We start from the raw sequence: 20038 nt of genomic DNA, 5'->3' as shown, positions 1-20038 counted from the left end.
GAGGGAGCGCTGCACTGTTGGAGGGTCAGTACTGAGGGAGTGCTGCACTATCGGAGGTGCCGTCTTTTGGATCAGACATTAAACCGAGACCCTGTCTGCCCTCTCAGGTGGATTAAAAGATCCCATGGCCACTATTTCAAGGAAGAGCAGGGGGAGTTCTCCCCTGTGTCCTGGGCCAGTATTTATCCCTCAAACAACATCAGTAAAAAGAGATTATCTGGTATTTGTTTTCATTTATTCTCAGGGTGCGGGTGTCACTGGCAAGACCGGCATTTAATTGCCCGTCTCCCAGTTGCCCCGAGAAGGTGGTGAGCTGCCTTCTTGAACCGCTGGGAGCAGTGAGTGGTCACTTCAGAGGGCAGTTAAGAGTCAACTACATTGGTGTGGGGACTGGAGTCACATATAGGCCCAGACCGGGTAAGGACGGCAGGTTTCCTTCCCTAAAGGATATTAGTGAACCAGTTGGATTTTTACGACAATCCGACAGCTTCACGGTCACTTTTACTGATTTTTAACTGAATTAAAATTCTCAAACGGCCCAGGTGGGATTTGAACTCACGATCTCAGGATTATTGTGCCTAGCCGCCCAGCGCGAGGCTCCTGTGAAAATGGCAGCGGGCACAGTGTCGGCATTAACGGGGCGCTAATTCTACGGATGCCATTTAGAGGCCCTGACTGTCCCTTTAGCGTCGATTTTGGCCAGTTGAGAAAACGGCCCCCAAGTCCTTTGCTGCTTTAATGACAGCGGTTACACAACAGGGTCGCTAAAGGTCACCGAAACCCCACAGTCAGGGGGGGAAAATCAGATTCTCCTGAAGGCGCTGACACCGATTGCCCTGGGTTACGGGCTCGACGGGCAGGGCTCTCCCTCGTGCCCTCCAGTACCTCACCCAACAGCCCATTCCATGTGCGACCCGAGGCGGTCAGCACCATCGGGTTATTTGACCATGGTCGGCTCCCATTCTGCAGCGGGGTGGGGGTCACTGGACGGTGATGAGGAGTGGGAACCTCAACTGTTTTTTGCTCCCCCTCTAACCCAGAGGCATCGAGTCTGATGGTAACACCGTTATCACTGTCCCTGCCCAGCAGGTTAGGTTAAAATTACCCCAATGGTGAATCCTGCAGTTAGGCCTCAGCTGGAGTATCGTGTTCAATTCTGGGCACCGCACTTTAGGAAGGATGTCAAGGCCTTAGAGAGGGTGCAGAGGAGATTTACTAGAATGGTACCAGCGATGAGGGACTTTAGTTATGTGGAGAGACTGGAGAAGCTGGGATTGTTCTCCTTAGAGCAGAGACGGTTAAGAGGAGATTTAATAGAGGTGTTCAAAATCATGAAGGGTTTTGATAGAGGAGATGGGGAGAAACTGTTTCCAGTGGCAGGAGGGTCGGTAACCAGAGGACACAGATTAAAGGCGATCGGCAAAAGAACCAGAGGCGACATGAGGAAACATTTTTATGCAGCAAGTTGTTCTGATCTGGAATGCGCTGCCTGAAAGGGCGGTGGAAGCAGATTCAATAATAACTTTCAAAAGGGAATTGAATGAATACTTGAAAAGGAAACATTTGCAGGGCTCTGGGGAAAGAGCGGGGGGAATGGGACTAATTGGATAGCTCTTTCAAAGAGCCGGCACAGGCACGATGGGCTGAATGGCCTCCTCCTGTGCTGTATCATTCTATGATTCTATGAACACCTTGTGACAATGGCCCACATTCCTACGCACCTTGTGTGTGAATCCACGGAACAAAAAACAGAACAAGTATCTCAAGTTTAAGTTTACTAACAAATTCAAGTATTACAGAATGTGACCTTTCTGGCACAGTTCCTGCCTGGGATGAATACTGTTACAGTATAAAACAATGAGACTTCCCTTTATTTTTAAAGTGTTCTGGTTATCTAGACACAATCACGGTGTGCCTTGTAATACTGCCGTGGGTTACAATGAGGTCAGTTAGTGCTGCACTGGTCATTTTAATCTTCAGTTATTTCTTGCTGTTGGCACTCTCGAGTTTCAACGTTTCACGACTAACAGAGACGGTGTTAAGTTTCCCACTTCCGACCCTACAATTCCCCCTCCCCTCCCCGTCTGGTCTGTTTCTACCAGACGTCTCCCAGCTTCTAACTCACAGACGAAAAATAAGAAAGTAAAGACCGTCACCGTTACATTTACTGGACTCGAGCTCCAGCCGATGCCAGGAGCCAGCGGCCAGTCTCCAGGCAGGTGGGAAACGAATGGAAATCAACGTCGAACTGCACCGCCGGCAAATCGATCAATCAATATATCAATTTCAAATCAATATATATATTTCAAATCAATATATATATATTTCAAATCAATATATATATATTTCAAAATAGAGAGGTGAAAATGCACAGCAGATCGATCAGCCCCTGAAAGGGAAAAGACGGATTTAGTGTTTCGGGGGGGCTCCCGTTCCCGATGGAAACACTGGGGGTGAAGCTGAGCTTTGGGGGAGAACGGGCGTCCCTTTCACACCCCGGCCCCCCATCTTGTTTCCCGTCGACTTCGACTGGACCGGGTGTAAGAGCAATCGCCCCCAAAGCCCGGTTACACCCCACGCACCCACTCTCCTCCCCTCCCCTCCCCCCCTCCCATGTGAACCCATCTTTTTCTTTCAGATGTGTTTCCAGGGGTCCCTCATACATTTGGTGAATATCCCCCATCGGCGGGCCTCTGGCGAACGGCCGTGGCCTACAGTATTCTACAGGTCGGGTCGGGTTCGAACACGTCTGATGCTTCCGCGTATCTGGGTGCCGGGGCGGGGGGGGGGGGGGGGTGAGGACTCGGGGGGGGCATTTCTTTTAGCAGCCGCCCGCCCTCAGATGGGTTCCGCCGCGCCTGCTCCGAGTCCATTCACCTGCGGCCGCTCCGCCGAGCCGCTTGGCACCGCTCCGCCGTTAGATTCTCCACCCGCCGCTGCCGCAGGCGCAGTTTCCGTCGCCATCTCTTCTTCAGGCGTGACGGCCCCTTCCTCCTCCTCCTCCTCCTCCTCATCCTCCCGTCTCCGGAATGCTTCACACAATGGGAGGTCAGCACCGTCCCACAGGCTGTAGCTTGCCAGGAACAAAGGTGGCGTAAGAAAGAAAAGCAACGGATGTAACAACGAGCCAAGAGCACGACAAAAGAAAGCGAGTTAGTGACAAAGAAAGAAAAACACAACTTGCATTTCTGCAGCGTCTTTCACAACCTCAGGACGTCCCAAAGTGTTTCACAGCCAATGAACCACGGTCACTGTTCTAATGTAGGAAACGCGGCCAATCCTGACTCAATTATTTTTTTCCCCCCTTAAAATTCTCAACCTTGTGTTCAAATTCCCTCCATGGCCTCCCCCTCCCTATCTCTGTAACCTACTCCAGCCCTACACCCCTCCGAGGCCAATTCTGGCCTCTTGCGCATCCCCGATTTTAATCGCTCCACCATTGGCGGCCGTGCTTTCAGTTGCCTCGGCCCTAAGTTCTGGAATTCCATCCTTAAACCTCTCCGCCTCTCTCTCCTCCTTTAAGACGCTCCTTAAAACCTCTTTGACCAAGCTTTTGGTCACCTGCCCTAATATCTCCTTATGTGGCTTGTTGTCAAATTTTGTCTGATTTACGCTCTTGTGAAGCACCTCGGGACATTTTACTACCTTAAAGGCGCTGTATTAATGCAAGTTGTTGTTGAATGTGAGTTCTCTGTTAGTAAATGAGCCATAAAACAGTACATGGTCTGTCAGAGACTCCATCAAACACTCCCAGGGCAGGTACAGGGTTAGATACAGAGTAAAGTTCCCTCTACACTGTCCCATCAAACACTCCCTGGGCAGGTACAGGGTTTGATACAGAGTAAAGCTCCCTCTACACTGTCCCATCAAACACTCCCTGGGCAGGTACAGGGTTAGATACAGAGTAAAGCTCCCTCTACACTGTCCCATCAAACACTCCCAGAGCAGATACAGGGTTAGATACAGAGTAAAGCTCCCTCTACACTGTCCCATCAAACACTCCCAGAGCAGATACAGGGTTAGATACAGAGTAAAGTTCCCTCTACACTGTCCCATCAAACACTCCCAGAGCAGATACAGGGTTAGATACAGAGTAAAGCTCCCTCTACACTGTCCCATCAAACACTCCCAGGGCAGGTACAGTGGGCTATTTAACTAAGAAGGGCATCACAGTCGAGCCCAATCAGCCGGCATGCAGACACGTACTGTGCAGACGGAGTCAATGCGTGGAGATCTGTACAGGAATCCTGGCTAATATTCCCTAATCCAGAGGCACGTAGGCCAATTGTAGTAACCCTGCTCCTGCCCCAGCTGTGATCAGCAAACTCAGCACTGTCCGGGGATCGAAGTCTGTGTGACTTGGGATAACACCAGGTGGTGCTTTTACTGACTCAACCTGGGGAGGAACTTGTCTGTTTAAAAGTAAAAAGTTTAATGAAAATTAACTAAAGAATGGGCTGTCTTTGAATGGCAGAGAAAGCAAGCGACAGGAGCAACACTGGTGGAACTTAATTAGATGAGGTGAAGTTAAACAGAAACACAGAGATTGAAATTGGTGATCTATATGATTTTAACTTTATTTATAAAGTATTTAAAATTTTGAATCTCTAAAGTGGGATGCTGGAATGTGTAATAGAATGAAGGATGCAGCTTTTAAATTATATATAAATCTTAACAAAAATAAACACAAATACATGGATAAAAGCAATTTTCTTTTTAAAATGTTGGGAACAGTGAACAAGGCACAAGGTGTAACCACAATTATTATTTGTAACATTCACTTGGACATCACTTATCGAAGGTTCTGTTAGTTAAAACAGGATTGCACTCTGATCCATTATGGTCCTGGGCGGGAGTTTGACTGACAACAGCTTTTAACTTTAAAGCATGTGTTTCATGGAAATAGAATCAGCCGCATGTGAAGGAGGAGGTCACAGTGATTTTAGCTGAGAGTGCTGTGATATTATGGGATGTACGGGTTAAGTTGGATCATTGTATGTAATGCACTGTAAGAGCACTAATGGTGCTGTGGGATACACTGGAGTGGAAGGAATTACACAGTCCTTCAACTGTAACACTTGTGAGTTATGAAACTGGGATTTTTTTTCTGTTCAGCCGCATTAATGAGGATCATATCACAGAATCAAGTATAAATGTACATTGTATGAAGAGTTATTGTGTTGTTGAAGTGATTATTGTATATAATGATGCTGGCTATGGTTAATTTGGACGATACACCAACAGGACGGGACCATTACACCATTTAATGCAAAATATATTATTCTGCTGCAAAGGGAAATCTCCGTGTAAGTGGCCTGTCCCTTTAAGACCACAAGGTGATATTACTGCAAACAGGCAAATGCAAGAAATACTCCCCCCTCCAAATATGACACAGAAATTTGCATTACTCAGGGTGAGACATCTAAAGTGTGACAAACAGGGTGTGTGCGCATACATAATGTTTATATAATTATATTATAGATAGATATATAAAATTATAATAGATATAAAGGATCTCTTATTAAATCTGGGACGATCTTTAAAATAAAATTCCCATATTCTTGTTGCAATAAAACAGGGACAGGAAGTGTCTCCCGGAAGTAATGGTTTAAAATGACCGCCCCGTTCAGTACATCATTGAAGGAACGGAGCTTATGAATCACATTAAAGGAACATCTAAACTTCAATGTCCTCGACACACACACAAGGAGACAGGAAGAGCAAAGTCCTTTAACAGGTGCTGCAGCAAAGGGAGCTCTTCAGAATCGCACTTGTGAATGTGTTAGCGAGACATGTAGCTCCCGAGAGCTTTTAAAGATGCACTGATTGGCGGGCATCCTTGAGTCGGCCTTTTTTTATTTTAGCAGCTTGTTTGCAACGTGTCTGCATCCCAGGTTCACCTGTGAGAAATCAGCATGGTCTACTTCAACAGACACATGCCAGAACGGGGAAAATCCTTCAGGTGATCGCAGTGATTTTCAGCTGTGTGTTGGGTGTTTTTAAAAAAAAATTGTCTGATTACAAGTGGAGTTAGGTTGAGGAGGATGGACGTAAATAAATACATCATGGTATATGTACGAGAGTGTCACAGTGTGAGCACGCTGGAGAGTGTCGCAGGGCGGGATTAGGAGAGAGTCGCAGGGCGGGATTAGGAGAGTGTCGCAGGGCGGGATTAGGACAGTGTCGCAGGGCGGGATTAGGAGAGAGTCGCAGGGCGGGATTAGGACAGTGTCGCAGGGCGGGATTAGGAGAGTGTCGCAGGGCGGGATTAGGACAGTGTCGCAGGGCGGGATTAGGAGAGAGTCGCAGGGCGGGATTAGGAGAGAGTCGCAGGGCGGGATTAGGACAGTGTCGCAGGGCGGGATTAGGAGAGAGTCGCAGGGCGGGATTAGGAGAGAGTCGCAGGGCGGGATTAGGAGAGTGTCGCAGGGCGGGATTAGGAGAGTGTCGCAGGGCGGGATTAGGACAGTGTCGCAGGGCGGGATTAGGAGAGTGTCGCAGGGCGGGATTAGGAGAGAGTCGCAGGGCGGGATTAGGAGAGAGTCGCAGGGCGGGATTAGGAGAGAGTCGCAGGGCGGGATTAGGAGAGAGTCGCAGGGCGGGATTAGGAGAGTGTCGCAGGGCGGGATTAGGAGAGTGTCGCAGGGCGGGATTAGGAGAGTGTCGCAGGGCGGGATTAGGAGAGTGTCGCAGGGCGGGATTAGGAGAGTGTCGCAGGGCGGGATTAGGACAGTGTCGCAGGGCGGGATTAGGACAGTGTCGCAGGGCGGGATTAGGAGAGAGTCGCAGGGCGGGATTAGGAGAGTGTCGCAGGGCGGGATTAGGAGAGTGTCGCAGGGCGGGATTAGGAGAGAGTCGCAGGGCGGGATTAGGAGAGAGTCGCAGGGCGGGATTAGGAGAGTGTCGCAGGGCGGGATTAGGAGAGAGTCGCAGGGCGGGATTAGGAGAGAGTCGCAGGGCGGGATTAGGAGAGAGTTACAGAGTGGGCAGGTGAGACTGGGTCACACTGTGAGGTATACCAGTGTTATAAGGGGCTGTGCTGTGGCTGCTCACAGACACATTCTCGAGGCTGTGCGGGGAGTAGTTCTGTGCTATTTGTACCTGGAGGAGTAATATTCTTCTTCCAGTTCGTACAGATCGACTGCGATCTCGTCTCTCAGTGTGATCAACTTCTTGTCACATTCCTCCTGCAGGGTCCGCAGTTGCTGCTTCTGCTGATTAATGGCTTCATTCACCGAGGGAAAGTCGTTCAGGATCAGGAACTGCTTCAGGTCTGACACCAGCTTCATCAGCGACTCCCCGGCACGCACCTAACACCAGGGCAGGGGGAGAAACAAGAGCTAAAATGTAAAATTAGCCAAATATTTCCGATTATGTATTTACTAGTCGATTTCTCTTGGCGTTACATACGCGGAGTAGAGACCAAGTGAAGACTTCAGGTGAAGTGGGGTCAGAGTGGGAAATCCTATGTAAACTCGTCAGTGTGTAATTACACCCTCTCACCAGGGGGGTGTATTGAACAGAGGCTAGTCCCATTATATGGAGGGGTGACTGAATCGGGCACAGGTAATTAATTCCTCCATTTAAAGTCATACATTCTGTCCTTATTTTTATATTTCCATTATAAACAGTTATGTCCACATTTGTAATGGGATTAGCCTCTGTACAATACACCTCCTATCAGTGGTGAGAGGGTGTAATTACAGCCTGACGAGTTTACATAGGATTTCCCATTATAAATGTTGACATAGGAATTTAGAATGGAAAAACTTTCCAGGAAGTGTGAGCAGATGTAATATTTTTAATATATTGTATGGATATTAATTAATATTATAGAAACAGGAGGATGGAGCAGATGAATGCGTGGCTGGAGAGATGGTGCAGGAGGGAGGGCTTTAGGTTCCTGGGGGAGGTGGGACCTATACAAGCCGGACGGGTTGCACCTCAGCAGGGTCAGGGCTAATATCCTCGTGGGGAGTTTTGCTAGTGATGTTGGGGAGGGTTTAAACTAGCTTGGCAGGGGGTTGGGAACCTGAGCACAGATTCAGAAGAGAGAGAAATAGAGCTGGAAGTGGAAGGCAGAAAATGAGTAAGTGAGTTTGGAAGGCAGAGGAAGCAAAGGTTAGAAAATAGACAACAAAGGAGTCTGGCAGTGCTTAATGGTGTAGACCTCAATGCAAGGAGTCTAGTGAATAAGGCAGATGAGCTGAGGGCACAGGTAGACACGTGGCAGTACAATATCATAACTATTACTGAAACATGGCTTAAAGGGGGGCAGGAATGGCAGCTCAACATTCCTGATTACAGAGTTTTCAGATGGGATAGAGAGGGGGATAAAAAAGGAAGTGGGGGGTGTCAATATTGGTTAAAGAAACAATTACGGCTGTGAGAAGGGATAATATGTTAGAAGGATCATCAAATGAGGCCATATGGGTTGAGCTAAAGAACAAAAAAGGGGCAGTTACACTATGGGAGTGAAATATAGACCCCCAATCAGAGAGAGATAGAAGAGCAAATATGTAGGCAAATTTCTGAGAAGTGCAAAAACAGTAAGGCAATAATAGTCGGGGATTTCAACAACCCGAATATTAACTGGGATAGAATCAGTGTAAAAGGTATAGAGGGCTCAGAATTCTTAAGTTGCATTCAGGAGAACTTTTTTAGCCAGTACGTAGCAAGCACAACAAGACTGGGGGCAGTTCTGGATTTAGTTTTAGGGAATGAAGCTGGGCAGGTGGAAGGAGTATCAGTGGGAGAGCATTTTGGTGGGAGTGATCATAATTCAGTTAGATTTAGTATAGTTATGGAAAAGGACAAAGATAGAACAGGAGTAAAAGCTCTCAATTAGAGAAAGGCAAATTTTACAAAGCTGGGAAGTGATTTAGCAAAAGTGGACTGGAAACAGCTACTTGAAGGTAAATCAGTGTCAGAGCAGTGGGAGGCATTCAAGGGGAAGATAGTAAGGGTTCAGAGCAAATATGATCCTATAAAGAAAAAGGGTGGGACTGCCAAATCTAGAGCCCCCTGGATGACAAGGAGCATACAGGGTAAGATAAGGAAGAAAAGGGAAGCTTATGTCAGACATTGAGAGCTCAATACTGCAGAAAGCCTAGAGGAGGAAAGTGCAGGGGTGAAATTAAAAAGGAAATTAGGAAACCAAAGAGAGGGCGTGAAAGAATACTGGCAAGTAAGATTAAGGAAAACCCAAAGACGTTTTACAAATACATTAAGAGCAAGAGGATAACTAAGGAAAGAGTAGGGCCTATTAGAGACCAAAAAGGTAACGTGTGGAGGCAGAAGATGTGGGTATGGTTCTTAATGAATATTTTGCATCTGTCTTCACAAAAGAGAGGGGGGCAATGCAGACATTGTAGTTAAGGAGGAGGAGTGTTAACTATTGGATGGGATAAACATAATGAGGGAGGAAGTATTAAGGGGTTTAGCCTCTTTGAAAGTAGATAAATCACCAGGCCCGGATGAAATGTATCCCAGGCTGTTAAGAGAAGCAAGGGATGAAATAGCGGAGGCTCTGACCATCATTTTCCAATCCTCCTTGGCTACAGGCGTGGTGCCGGAGGATTGGAGGGCTGCTAACATTGTACCATTGTTTAAAAAGGGAGAAAGAGATAGACCGAGTAATTACAGGCCAGTCAGCCTAACCTCGGTAGTGGGCAAATTATTGGAAAAAATTCTGAGGGACAGCATAAATCATCATTTAGAAAGGCACGGGTTAATCAAGGACAATCAGCATGGATTTGTTAAGGGAAGGTCATGTCTGACTAACTTGATTGAATTTTTTGAGGCGGTAACAAGGAGGGTCGATGAGGGTAGCGCATTTGATGTAGTCTACATGGATTTTAACAAGGCTTTTGACAAGGTCCCACATGGCAGACTGGTCAGAAAAGTAAAAGCCCATGGGATCCAAGGGAGAGTGGCAAGTTGGATTCAAAATTGGCTCAGTGGCAGAAAGCAAAGGGTAATGGTCGACGGGTGTTTTTGTGACTGGAAGGCTGTTTCCAGTGGAGTTCAGTACTAGGTCCCTTGCTTTTTGTGATATATATTAATGATTTAGACCTAAATGTAAGGGGCATGATTAAGAAGTTTGCAGATGATACGAAAATTAGCAATGTGGTTGATAGTGAGGAGGAAAGCTGTAGACTGCAGGAAGACATCAATGGACTGGTCAGGTGGGCAGAAAAGTGGCAAATGGAATTCAATCCGGAGAAGTGTGAGGTAATGCATTTGGGGAGGGCAAACAAGGCAAGGGAGTACACAATAAATGGGAGGTTACTGAGAGGTGTAGAGGAAGTGAGGGACCTTGGAGTGCATGTCCACAGATCCCTGAAGGTAACAGGACAGGTAGGTAAGGTGGTTAAAAAGGCATACAGGATACTTTCCTTTATTAGCCAAGGCATAGAATATAAGAGCAGGGAGGTTATGCTAGAACTGTATAAAACACTAGTTAGACCACAGCGAGAGTACTGCTTACAGTTCTGGTCACCACATTACAGGAAAGATGTGATTACACCAGAGAGGGTACAGAGGAGATTTACGAGGCTGTTGCCAGGACTGGAGAATTTTAGCTATGAGGAAAGATTGGATAGGCTGGGGTTGTTTTCCTTGGACCAGAGGAAGCTGAGGGGAGATTTAATTGAGGTGTATAAAATTATGACGGGATTAGATAGACTGGATAGGAAGGACCTATTTCCCTTAGCAGAGGGGTCAGAGGGGGCATAGATTTAAAATAATTGGTAGAAGGATTAGAGGGGAGTTGAGGAGACATTTTTTCACCCAGAGGGTGGTGGGGGTCTAGAACTCACTGCCTGAGAGGGTGGGAGAGGCAGAAACCCTCAACGTATTAAAAAAATCCCTGGATGTGCTGGAAAGTGGGATTAAGCTGAATGGCTCTTTTTTGGTTGTCACGGAGACGATGGGCCAAATGCCCTCCTTCTGTCCTGTAACTTTCTATGATTCTATTATGCTGACATTTTTCCTGCCAATTTGCTATTGACTATTGGGAGGGTCATGTTAACACAAGAATTCATACGTTGCAACTAAACAAGTGGTGGAAGTTATATTACAGTTCATATAAAGCTCTGCTCAGACCCCATCTGGAGATATTGGGTTCAGTTCTGGGCACCGCACCTCAGGAAGGATATATTGGCCTTGGAGAGGGTGCAGCGCAGACTCACCCGAATGATACAGGGGCTGAAAGGGTTAAATTACGAGAACAGGTTGCACAGACTGGGCTTGTATTCCCTCGAGTATAGAAGATTAAGGGGTGATCTAATCGAGGTGTTTAAGATGATTAAAGGATTTGATCGGGTCGATAGAAACTATTTCCTCTGGTGGGGGAGTCCAGAACAAGGGGGCATAACCTTAAAATTAGAGCCAGGCCGTTCAGGGGTGATGTCAGGAAGCACTTCATCACACAAAGGGGAGTGGGAATCTGGAACTCTCTCCCCCGAAAAGCTGTTGAGGCTGGGGGTCAATTGGAAATTTCAAACTGAGATTGATCAATTTCTATTGGGTGAGGGGATTAAAGGTTACAGAACCAAGGCAGGTAAATGGAGTTAAGATACAGATCAGCCCTGATCTAATTGAATGGTAGAACAGGCTCGAGGGGCTGAATGGCCTCCTGCTGTATTGGACAGAGAAAACTCTAATTTGATCTAACCAAGGCCCTAGAGGTAAAAACGGACAATATTGAGATCACCTGTCTGCCTGGAATCCTGTCATTCCATATCCTCCATGTCAGTGATTTAATGTATTCAGGATTGCCAGGTGTTAGGGAGCCGGACTGGGATCTCTTATTAGCCTCAGCACCCCTGGATAGGGAAGGGGAAATCAGCCGGAGTTCCCGATCCCGACTCCTCTCCTGTCATTCAGGCTGCAAACCCTCCGCATGCAGACACCGGGTAAGGCAGGGATTGGATGATTCCTTCTGTGGTCAAATAGCCTGATGACGCTCAACAACAACAACTTGCATTTATATAGCGCCTCTAACAGAGTAAAACGTCCCACGGGAGCTTCACAGGAGCGTAAATCAGACAAAATTTGACATAAGGAGACATTAGGACAGGTGACCAAAAGCTTGGTCAAAGAGGTTCGTTTTAAGCAGCGTCTTAAAGGAGGAGAGAGAGGCGGAGAGGTTCAGGGAGGGAATTCCAGAGCTTAGGGCCCAGGCAGCTGAAGGCACGGCCGCCAATGGTGGTGTGATTAAAATCACTTGGCCTGTGCCTGTGGGACCCCCTCCCCCAGCGAGAGTCAGAGCCATCAAGAGACGAGAGGAGGGGACAACGAAACTACACAGAGAAATGAAGAGTTGCCTCTGACCTGCGCAGTACTTACAATATTTGCTGCTCTAACATGCATCTCGTAGTGATCTTGTTCACACTGAGTCGCACGAGAAACTTGCGTCTCATCTTCAACCTGTAAGACAAGGTTTAGATTCAGATGGATATTTAGGATCATTGTCTTAGGGACTTTACGTCAAACCTCCGACCGCTTCCCAAATACAGGTGGTTCCAGCAGGCTGGTGGACTCCCCGTTAGGTCAATGAGTGGTACAGCTCGTGTGAGGAAGACCAAAACCAGGGGCCATAAATATAAGATATTCACTAATAAATCCAATAGGGAATTCAGGAGAAACTTCTTTACCCAGAGAGTGGTGAGAATGTGGAACTCGCTCCCACAAGGAGTAGTTGAGGTGAATAGTGTAGATGCATTTAAGGGGAAACTCGATAAACACACGAGGGAGAAAGGAATAGAAGGTTATGCTGATAGGGTGAGATGAAGTAGGGAGGGAGGAGGCTCATGTGGAGCATAAACACCAGCACGGACCAGTTGGGCCGAATGGCCTGTTTCTGTGAAGTAAAATTCTATGTTTTTTTTGTCTTTACCACTGGTTTTTGGCATCACTTGGGTGGAGAGGAAGATGGAGGAGGGAGGATTACATGCTGAATTCATGGAAGGGAAAATGGGCCAGTCAGCAACAGAACCATAATGACCATGGGGTCTGAAGCTCGATGCCTGGTGTGTGGTGAGGGGGCAGTGGAAGGGGAATGATAATCTGGCTCAGCACCCTGAGTTAGGGATGGGGAGGGGGGGTAAACATGTCAAGAGGAGTCATATAAAGTTGCCAGAAAAAGTAGCAAGCCTGAGGATTGGGAACAGTTTAGAATTCAGCAAAAAAGGACCAGGAGATTGATTAAGAGGGGAAAAATAGAGTATGAGAGTAAACTTGCAAGGAACATAAAAGTGGACTGTAAAAGGTTCGACAAGTATGTAAAAAGAAAAAGATTAGTGAAGACAAATGTAGGTCCCTTACAGTCAGAAACAGGAGAATTTATAATGGGGAACAGGGAAATGGCAGAGCAATTAAACAAATACTTCGGTTCCGTCTTCATGGAAGAGGACACAAACAACTTACCAGAAATGCTAGGGAACCAAGGGACTAGTGAGAAGGAGGAATTAAAGGAAATTAGTATTAGTAAAAAAAAAGTGCTGGAGAAATTAATGGGACTGAAAGTCGATAAATCCCCAGGGCCTGATAATCTGCATCCCAGAGTACTAAAAGAGGTAGCCATGGAAATAGATGCATTAGTTGTCATCTTCCAAAATTCTATAGATTATGGAACAGTTCCTGCAGATTGGAGGATGGCAAATGTAACCCCACTATTTAAAAAAGAAGGGAGAGAAAACAGGGAACTATAGACCGGTTAGCCTAACATCAGTAGTGGGGAAAATGCTAGAGTCTATTATAAAGGATGTAATAACAGGACATTTAGAAAATATCAACGGGATTAGACAAAGTCAACGTGGAATTATGAAAGGGAAATCATGTTTGACAAACCTACTGGAGTTTTTTGAGGATGTAACCGGTAGAATAGATAAGGGAAAACCAGTGGATGTGGTTTATTTGGATTTTCAGAAGGCCTTTGATAAAGTCCCACACAAGAGGTTAGTGTGCAAAATTAAAGCACATGGGATTGGGGGGAATATACTGGCATGGATTGAAAATTGGTTAACAGACAGGAAACAGAGAGTAGGAATAAATGGGTCTTTTTCGGGGTGGCAGTTAGTGACTAGTGGGGTACCGCAGGGATCAGTGCTTGGGCCCCAGCTAGTCACAATATATATCAATGCTTTGGATGAGGGAACCAAATGTAGTATTTCCAAGTTTGCTGACGACACAAAACTAGGTAATATTGTGAGTTGTGAGGAGGATGCAAAGAGGCTTCGAGGCGATTTAGACAAGTTGAGTGAGTGGGCAAATACATGGCAGATGCAGTATAACGTGGATAAATGTGAAGTTATCCACTTCAGAAGGAAAAACAGAAAGGCAGAGTATTATTTAAATGGTGATAGATTGGGGAATGTTGATGTACAAAGGGACCTGGGTGTCCTTGTACACCAGTCACTGAAAGCAAATACGCAGGTGCAGCAAGCAGTTAGGAAGGCAAATGGTATGTTGGCCTTCATTGCAAGAGGATTTGAGTACAGGAGCAAGGATGTCTTACTGCAATTATACATGGCCTTGGTGAGACCACACCTGGAATATTGTGTGCAGTTTTGGTCTCCTTACCTAAGAAAGGATATACTTGCCATAGAGGGAGTGCAGCGAAGGTTCACCAGACTGATTCCTGGGATGGCAGGACTGTCGTATGAGGAGAGATTGGGTCGACTAGGCCTGTATTCACTCGAGTTTAGAAGAATGAAAGGGGATCTCATTGAAACATATAAAATTCTGACAGGGCTAGACAGACTGGATGCAGGGAGGATGTTCCCCCTGGCTGGGGGGTCCAGAACGAGGGGTCACAGTTTCAGGATACGGGGTAGGAGATTTAGGACTGAGATGAGGAGAAATTTCTTCACTCAGAGGGTGGTGAACCTGTGGAATTCTCTACCACAGAAGGCTGTGGAGGCCAAGTCACTGAATATATTTAAGATGGAGCTGGATAGATTTCTAGACACAAAAAGCATCAAGGGGTATGGGGAGAGAGCGGGAATATGGTATTGAGATAGAGGATCAGCCATGATCATACTGAATGGCGAAGCAGGCTCGAAGGGCCGAATGGCCTACTCCTGCTCCTATTTTCTATGTTTCTATGTCAGGGCTCCTGCTCCCAATCACCAACCACTGTCCTGCTAGCTACAGGCCGTAATGGGAATTACCCGACCAATGAAAATAATAAAAATGCCGACTGATTTTGTTGCTGTGGTTCGTGTCCAATAACTCAAGGGCTGAAGGGTCAGATGCGCAGTAGTTAAAGCATTTGTTCTATTCCCGTCGCAATATTTAACCATTCAGCGTGATTCTTTGGGGATGGATGGGAGGCACAGGTTGAAATATTCAATCTTACCAGCAATTGGCGGGCGGGGGGCATGGTTATAAAGGGAGATTTGAGAAATTAGGGCTTTTTCCATTGGCGGACAAGGTTAAGGGGCGACCCGATGGGGGACTTCAAAATTATAATGTGTTATGAGGGGGTAAAAATAGTGAGAGATTGTTTCCATTGGTCAGCGAGAGAGTAACGATAAACACAAGTTTAAGATGATCGTAAAAAGAATTAAAGGGGAGGTTAGAAACATTCTTTATACAGAGGATGGTTCGAATGTGGAATTCTCTCTCACAAACTGATGGTGAAACAAAGTCCAGAAATTATTTTAAAAGGAAATTAGAGAGTTGCTGAGAAAGAGGAAAATTAAAGGATGAGGGGAGTGAGCAGGAGAGTGGGATTAGACTGGGTGATTCAGGTGGTGGGTAATACTAGCACAAACTTAATGGGCTGAATGGCCTGATTCTGTGCTGGATGCCACTGAACTACAAACACTCGGTGTATGATTTACAGCTGCTCGTGAGATGAGATTTAACGTGCCATTGAAAAATTATTTTCTCACATGATAAACGTGAAGATAAAAATGAGAATACTGAGCGGACTCTGTCTCGGACAGGCTGAGCTGACACTCGGTCTCGTTTGGTCGCCACATACCCGGGCACTTTTGATGATTTCTGTGAAGTTATCCAGAATAGATTTGATGTCGTCTTTCAGCCTTTTGTTGTAGGATTGGAGCATGAGCTCTTTACTCTGAGGCAGAGATCGTTGCTGCGACATTCTGGCTCCCGGTCTCCCTGCAGCGATAGAGGTCGCAACACGAAAAGCAACATCTTATTACAACTTTCTCAATGCCCTCTCCCCCTCCCTCTCCCCTCCTGAGGGTGCTAACTCTCAGGGGCTTCAGTTCTACAGGAGTTGGCTGCCCTGCAGTACCTGGATTAAATGGCCAGGGTTCCTGCACGGGTCTGGGTCTGAGAATGTGTTTGGCCCACAGCAAAAAAACTAAAGCTGTGTGAACTTTGCAAGTGACCCCAAGGGGGGTCCTAGTGAGGAGTCAACATCTGGGGAAAAATGCTAGGGAGTGGGACTAATTGGATAGCTCTTTCAAAGAACCGGCACAGGCACGATGAGCTGAACGGCCTCCTTCTGTGCAGTAAGATTCTATACCTGTCTGCGAACACTGGATAATTTTCAGGACTTACCTCTCCCTCACTAAAGGGCACTGAGGCCAACTGCAGCCCCTGGCTGGGATCAGCTGACTCAGCACAGCCCAGAGATGGCACCTGTCCATGCAATGACTAACCGAGCCACCCGGGGGCGCCAGTGTACAGAGGGCGCTGCACTTTCCCCTCCGAACCGCCTGGGGGCGTCAGTGTACAGAGGGCGCTGCACTTTCCCCCTCCGAACCGCCTGGGGGCGCCAGTGTACAGAGGGCGTTGCACCTTCCCCTCCGAACCGCCTGGGGGCGCCAGTCTACAGAGGGCGCTGCATTTACCCCCTCCGAACCGCCTGGGGGCGCCAGTGTACAGAGAGCGCTGCACTTTCCCCCTCCGAACCGCCTGGGGGCGCCAGTGTACAGAGGGCGCTGCACTTTCCCCCTCCGAGCCACCTGGGGGCGCCAGTGTACAGAGGGCGCTGCACTTTCCCCCTCCGAACCGCCTGGGGGCGCCAGTGTACAGAGGGCGCTGCACTTTCCCCCTCCGAACCGCCTGGGGGCGCCAGTGTACAGAGAGCGCTGCACTTTCCCCCTCCGAACCGCCTGGGGGCGCCAGTGTACAGAGGGCGCTGCACTTTCCCCTCCGAGCCGCCTGGGGGCGCCAGTGTAGAGGGCGCTGCACTTTCCCCTCCGAACCGCCTGGGGGCGCCAGTGTACAGAGAGCCCTGCACATTCCCCCTCCGAGCCACCTGGGGGCGCCAGTGTACAGAGAGCGCTGCACTTTCTGCACCACCGCGCCACTCGGGCCGCCAGGGGGCTCCCGGTGCGACGGCCGCCTCCGTTAAGCCGCGAAACCCCCGGCCCCGCCGCCGGTTGGAAGCAGTTACCTGTCCCGGTGCTTCTCTCCCGCTCCCGGGCCCCTCGCTGGGAAGCGGCACGCAGCTCCCCGGATCCCCTCAGCTCTCACCTCCCGCCGCCTCACCGCAACCAAACTTACGCTATCCTACGGTTCCGCCTCCGGGGGGAGCTGATTGGCGCTGGGCCCGGACCGCCGGGAAATCCCGCGATCTGTATGGCTGGCTGAGATGTCGTTTATGCGTCATGACGTCCGCTATCAAGTTCCGTTGAGCGGTGGGTAACTAACCAATAGCAGGACCCTGACTGGGGCATGTGATTTCTCGCCTCCATCTTGGTAAGGTCGTGCCATCTTGGTAAAGGAGCAGATCAAAAATGGGGCATGGACATTTGGAACTTTGGGACAAAAACCGGTGCTGTGACCACGACTGTTTTTAATTCATGTAAAGGGCTTGGATTCAGAAGCGGTCAAATTAGCAGCTGATACCAAACTAGGACAGTTACATGGGTAAGATGGGTATAGAGGGATATGGGCCAAGTGCAGGCAATTGGGAGTAGCTTAGTGGTATAAACTGGGCGACATGGACATGTTGGGCCGAAGGGCCTGTTTCCAAGTTGTAAACTTCTATGATTCTAGGAGGGGCACTGGAATCAAAAGTGGCAACTCATAAATTACAGAACGAGTTAGACGTGATCTGTCAGTGGACAGAACAATGGCAGATTAAATTTATAGGCAGTGTGATAAATGTGATGTGCTACAGAGAGGCAGCAAAAAGGATAACAACTTGCATTTGTACAGCACCTTTCACGGTCTCAGGAAGTCACAAAGTGCTTTACAGTCAATGAGGTAGTTTTAAAGTGTAGTCACTTTTGTAATGTAGAGAAGCACAGCAGCCAATTTGCGCACAGCAAGATCCCACAAACAGAAAATGAAATAAATGACCAGATAATCTGTTTTTAGAGATGTTGGCAGAGGGATAAATATTGGCCCAGGACACCAGGGAGAACGCCCCTGCTCGTCTTCGAAATAGTGCCATAGGATCTTTTACGACCACCTGAGGGGCCAGACAGGGCTCTTAGCTTAACTTCTAATCTTAAAGGAGAATCCGTCAGTGCAGCGCTCCCTCAATACTGACCCTCCGACAGTGCAGCACTCCCTCAGTCCTCACCCTCCGACAGTGCAGCGCTCCCTCAGTCCTGACCCTCCGACAGTGTAGCGCTCCCTCAGTCCTGACCCTCCGACAGTGCAGCGCTCCCTCAGTACTGACCCTCCGACAGTGCAGCGCTCGCTCAGTCCTGACCCTCCGACAGTGCAGCGCTCCCTCAGTACTGACCCTCCGACAATGCAGCGCTCCCTCAGTCCTGACCCTCCGACAGTGCAGCGCTCCCTCAGTCCTGACCCTCCGACAGTGCAGCGCTCCATCAGTACTGACCCTCCGACAGTGCAGCGCTCCCTCAGTACTGACCCTCCGACAATGCAGCGCTCCATCAGTACTGACCCTCCGACAGTGCAGCGCTCACTCAGTACTGACCCTCCAACAGTGCAGCGCTCCCTCAGTACTGACCCTCCGACAATGCAGCGCTCCATCAGTACTGACCCTCCGACAGTGCAGCGCTCCCTCAGTCCTGGCACTGGGAGTGTCAGCCTGGATTATGTGCTCAAGTCTCTGGAGTGGGGCTCAAACTCACGACCTTCTCACTCAGAGGTGGGTGAGCTACCCACTGAGCCCATGATTGACACAAGAAACAATTGGAAGCTGCAATGATGGGAGTGGGGACATTAGGATCTCTCTAAATGGATGAATCAATAGATCCTCATCTATGATTATCTTGTGATCTGTGAGGGTGAAATAGGCCCCTGAATCATGATATAAATAAATATAAAGAACAATATTACACAGATAAGCTGAGGCTCTTTTCTCCAGAAAAGAGCGGGCTTAGGTCTTTAAAATTCTGAAGGGTTTTGATAGCATAGATGTAGAGAAAACGTTGCTACTTGTGGAGACCAAAACTAGTGGCCATAAATATAAGATAGTCACTAATAAATCCAATGGGGAGTTCAGGAGAAACTTCTTTACCCAGAGAGTGCTGAGAACGTGGAACTCGCTCCCACAAGGAGTAGTTGAGGTGAATAATATAGACACATTTAAGAGGAAGCTGGATAAACACATGGGGGAGAAAGGAATAGAAGGTTATGCTGATAGAGTGAGGCGAAGTAAGGTGGGAGGAGGCTCGTATGGAGCATAAACACCAGCATAGACCAGTTGGGCCGAATGGCCTGTTTCTGTGCTGTACATTCCATGTAATAACAGTGGAGAATAGACCAGTCATTGATGTACCAGGGCAAATGGAGAATGAACAATCCAGATAGGCTCAAATTATAGGAGGGGGCATAACTTCAAGCAACAGTTTGGAGGGCAGCGTACTGTAGGAAGGATTAAGGTATGTGTCTGCCCCAAGCCCCATTCAAATGGTTGAACCTGAACATACATTATAATATGGACAGATAGCTGGAAAATCTCGATGTGACGATGAACACAGCTGATGGAGGAAACATATCATAATTCACCTCTGAACTCTGGCCTTTAATGTACGAGCCATACATAGCGACTTATATTCATTCAACAGGCCAAGTGCAATGTTGGTTGGAGAGTATTTAGCTCTCAGCTTACCAGAGATCAAGAAAT

At 47.9% G+C, this 20038-nt stretch overlaps 1 protein-coding gene across 4 annotated transcripts; it reads right to left on the bottom strand.

The window, feature by feature from the left end:
- Window positions 1-1762: 1762 nt before the first annotated feature.
- On the bottom strand, window positions 1763-17499 carry med22 (mediator complex subunit 22). 4 transcript variants are annotated; one of them, XM_067970003.1, is made up of 5 exons: window positions 17384-17499; window positions 15995-16134; window positions 12352-12432; window positions 7102-7310; window positions 1763-3073 (listed from the first exon to the last, which is right to left on the bottom strand). In XM_067970003.1, the coding sequence occupies exons 2-5, from the start codon at window positions 16115-16117 to the stop codon at window positions 2839-2841; spliced, it is 648 nt and encodes a 215-aa protein (XP_067826104.1). In that variant the 5' UTR covers window positions 16118-16134; window positions 17384-17499; the 3' UTR covers window positions 1763-2838. The 4 variants fall into 4 exon arrangements, with proteins under 4 accessions (XP_067826104.1, XP_067826105.1, XP_067826107.1 ...); XM_067970004.1 differs by having other exon boundaries at window positions 1763-3067; XM_067970006.1 differs by lacking the exon at window positions 1763-3073 and adding an exon at window positions 4557-5982 and having other exon boundaries at window positions 17384-17498.
- Window positions 17500-20038: the final 2539 nt, after the last annotated feature.

The sequence above is a fragment of the Heptranchias perlo genome, chromosome 31 (genome assembly GCF_035084215.1).
Source record: "Heptranchias perlo isolate sHepPer1 chromosome 31, sHepPer1.hap1, whole genome shotgun sequence".
NCBI classification, from domain to species: Eukaryota; Metazoa; Chordata; class Chondrichthyes; order Hexanchiformes; family Hexanchidae; genus Heptranchias; species Heptranchias perlo.
Note: the sequence above shows the minus strand (reverse complement) of the source record. Positions and strands in the feature narration are given on the sequence as shown.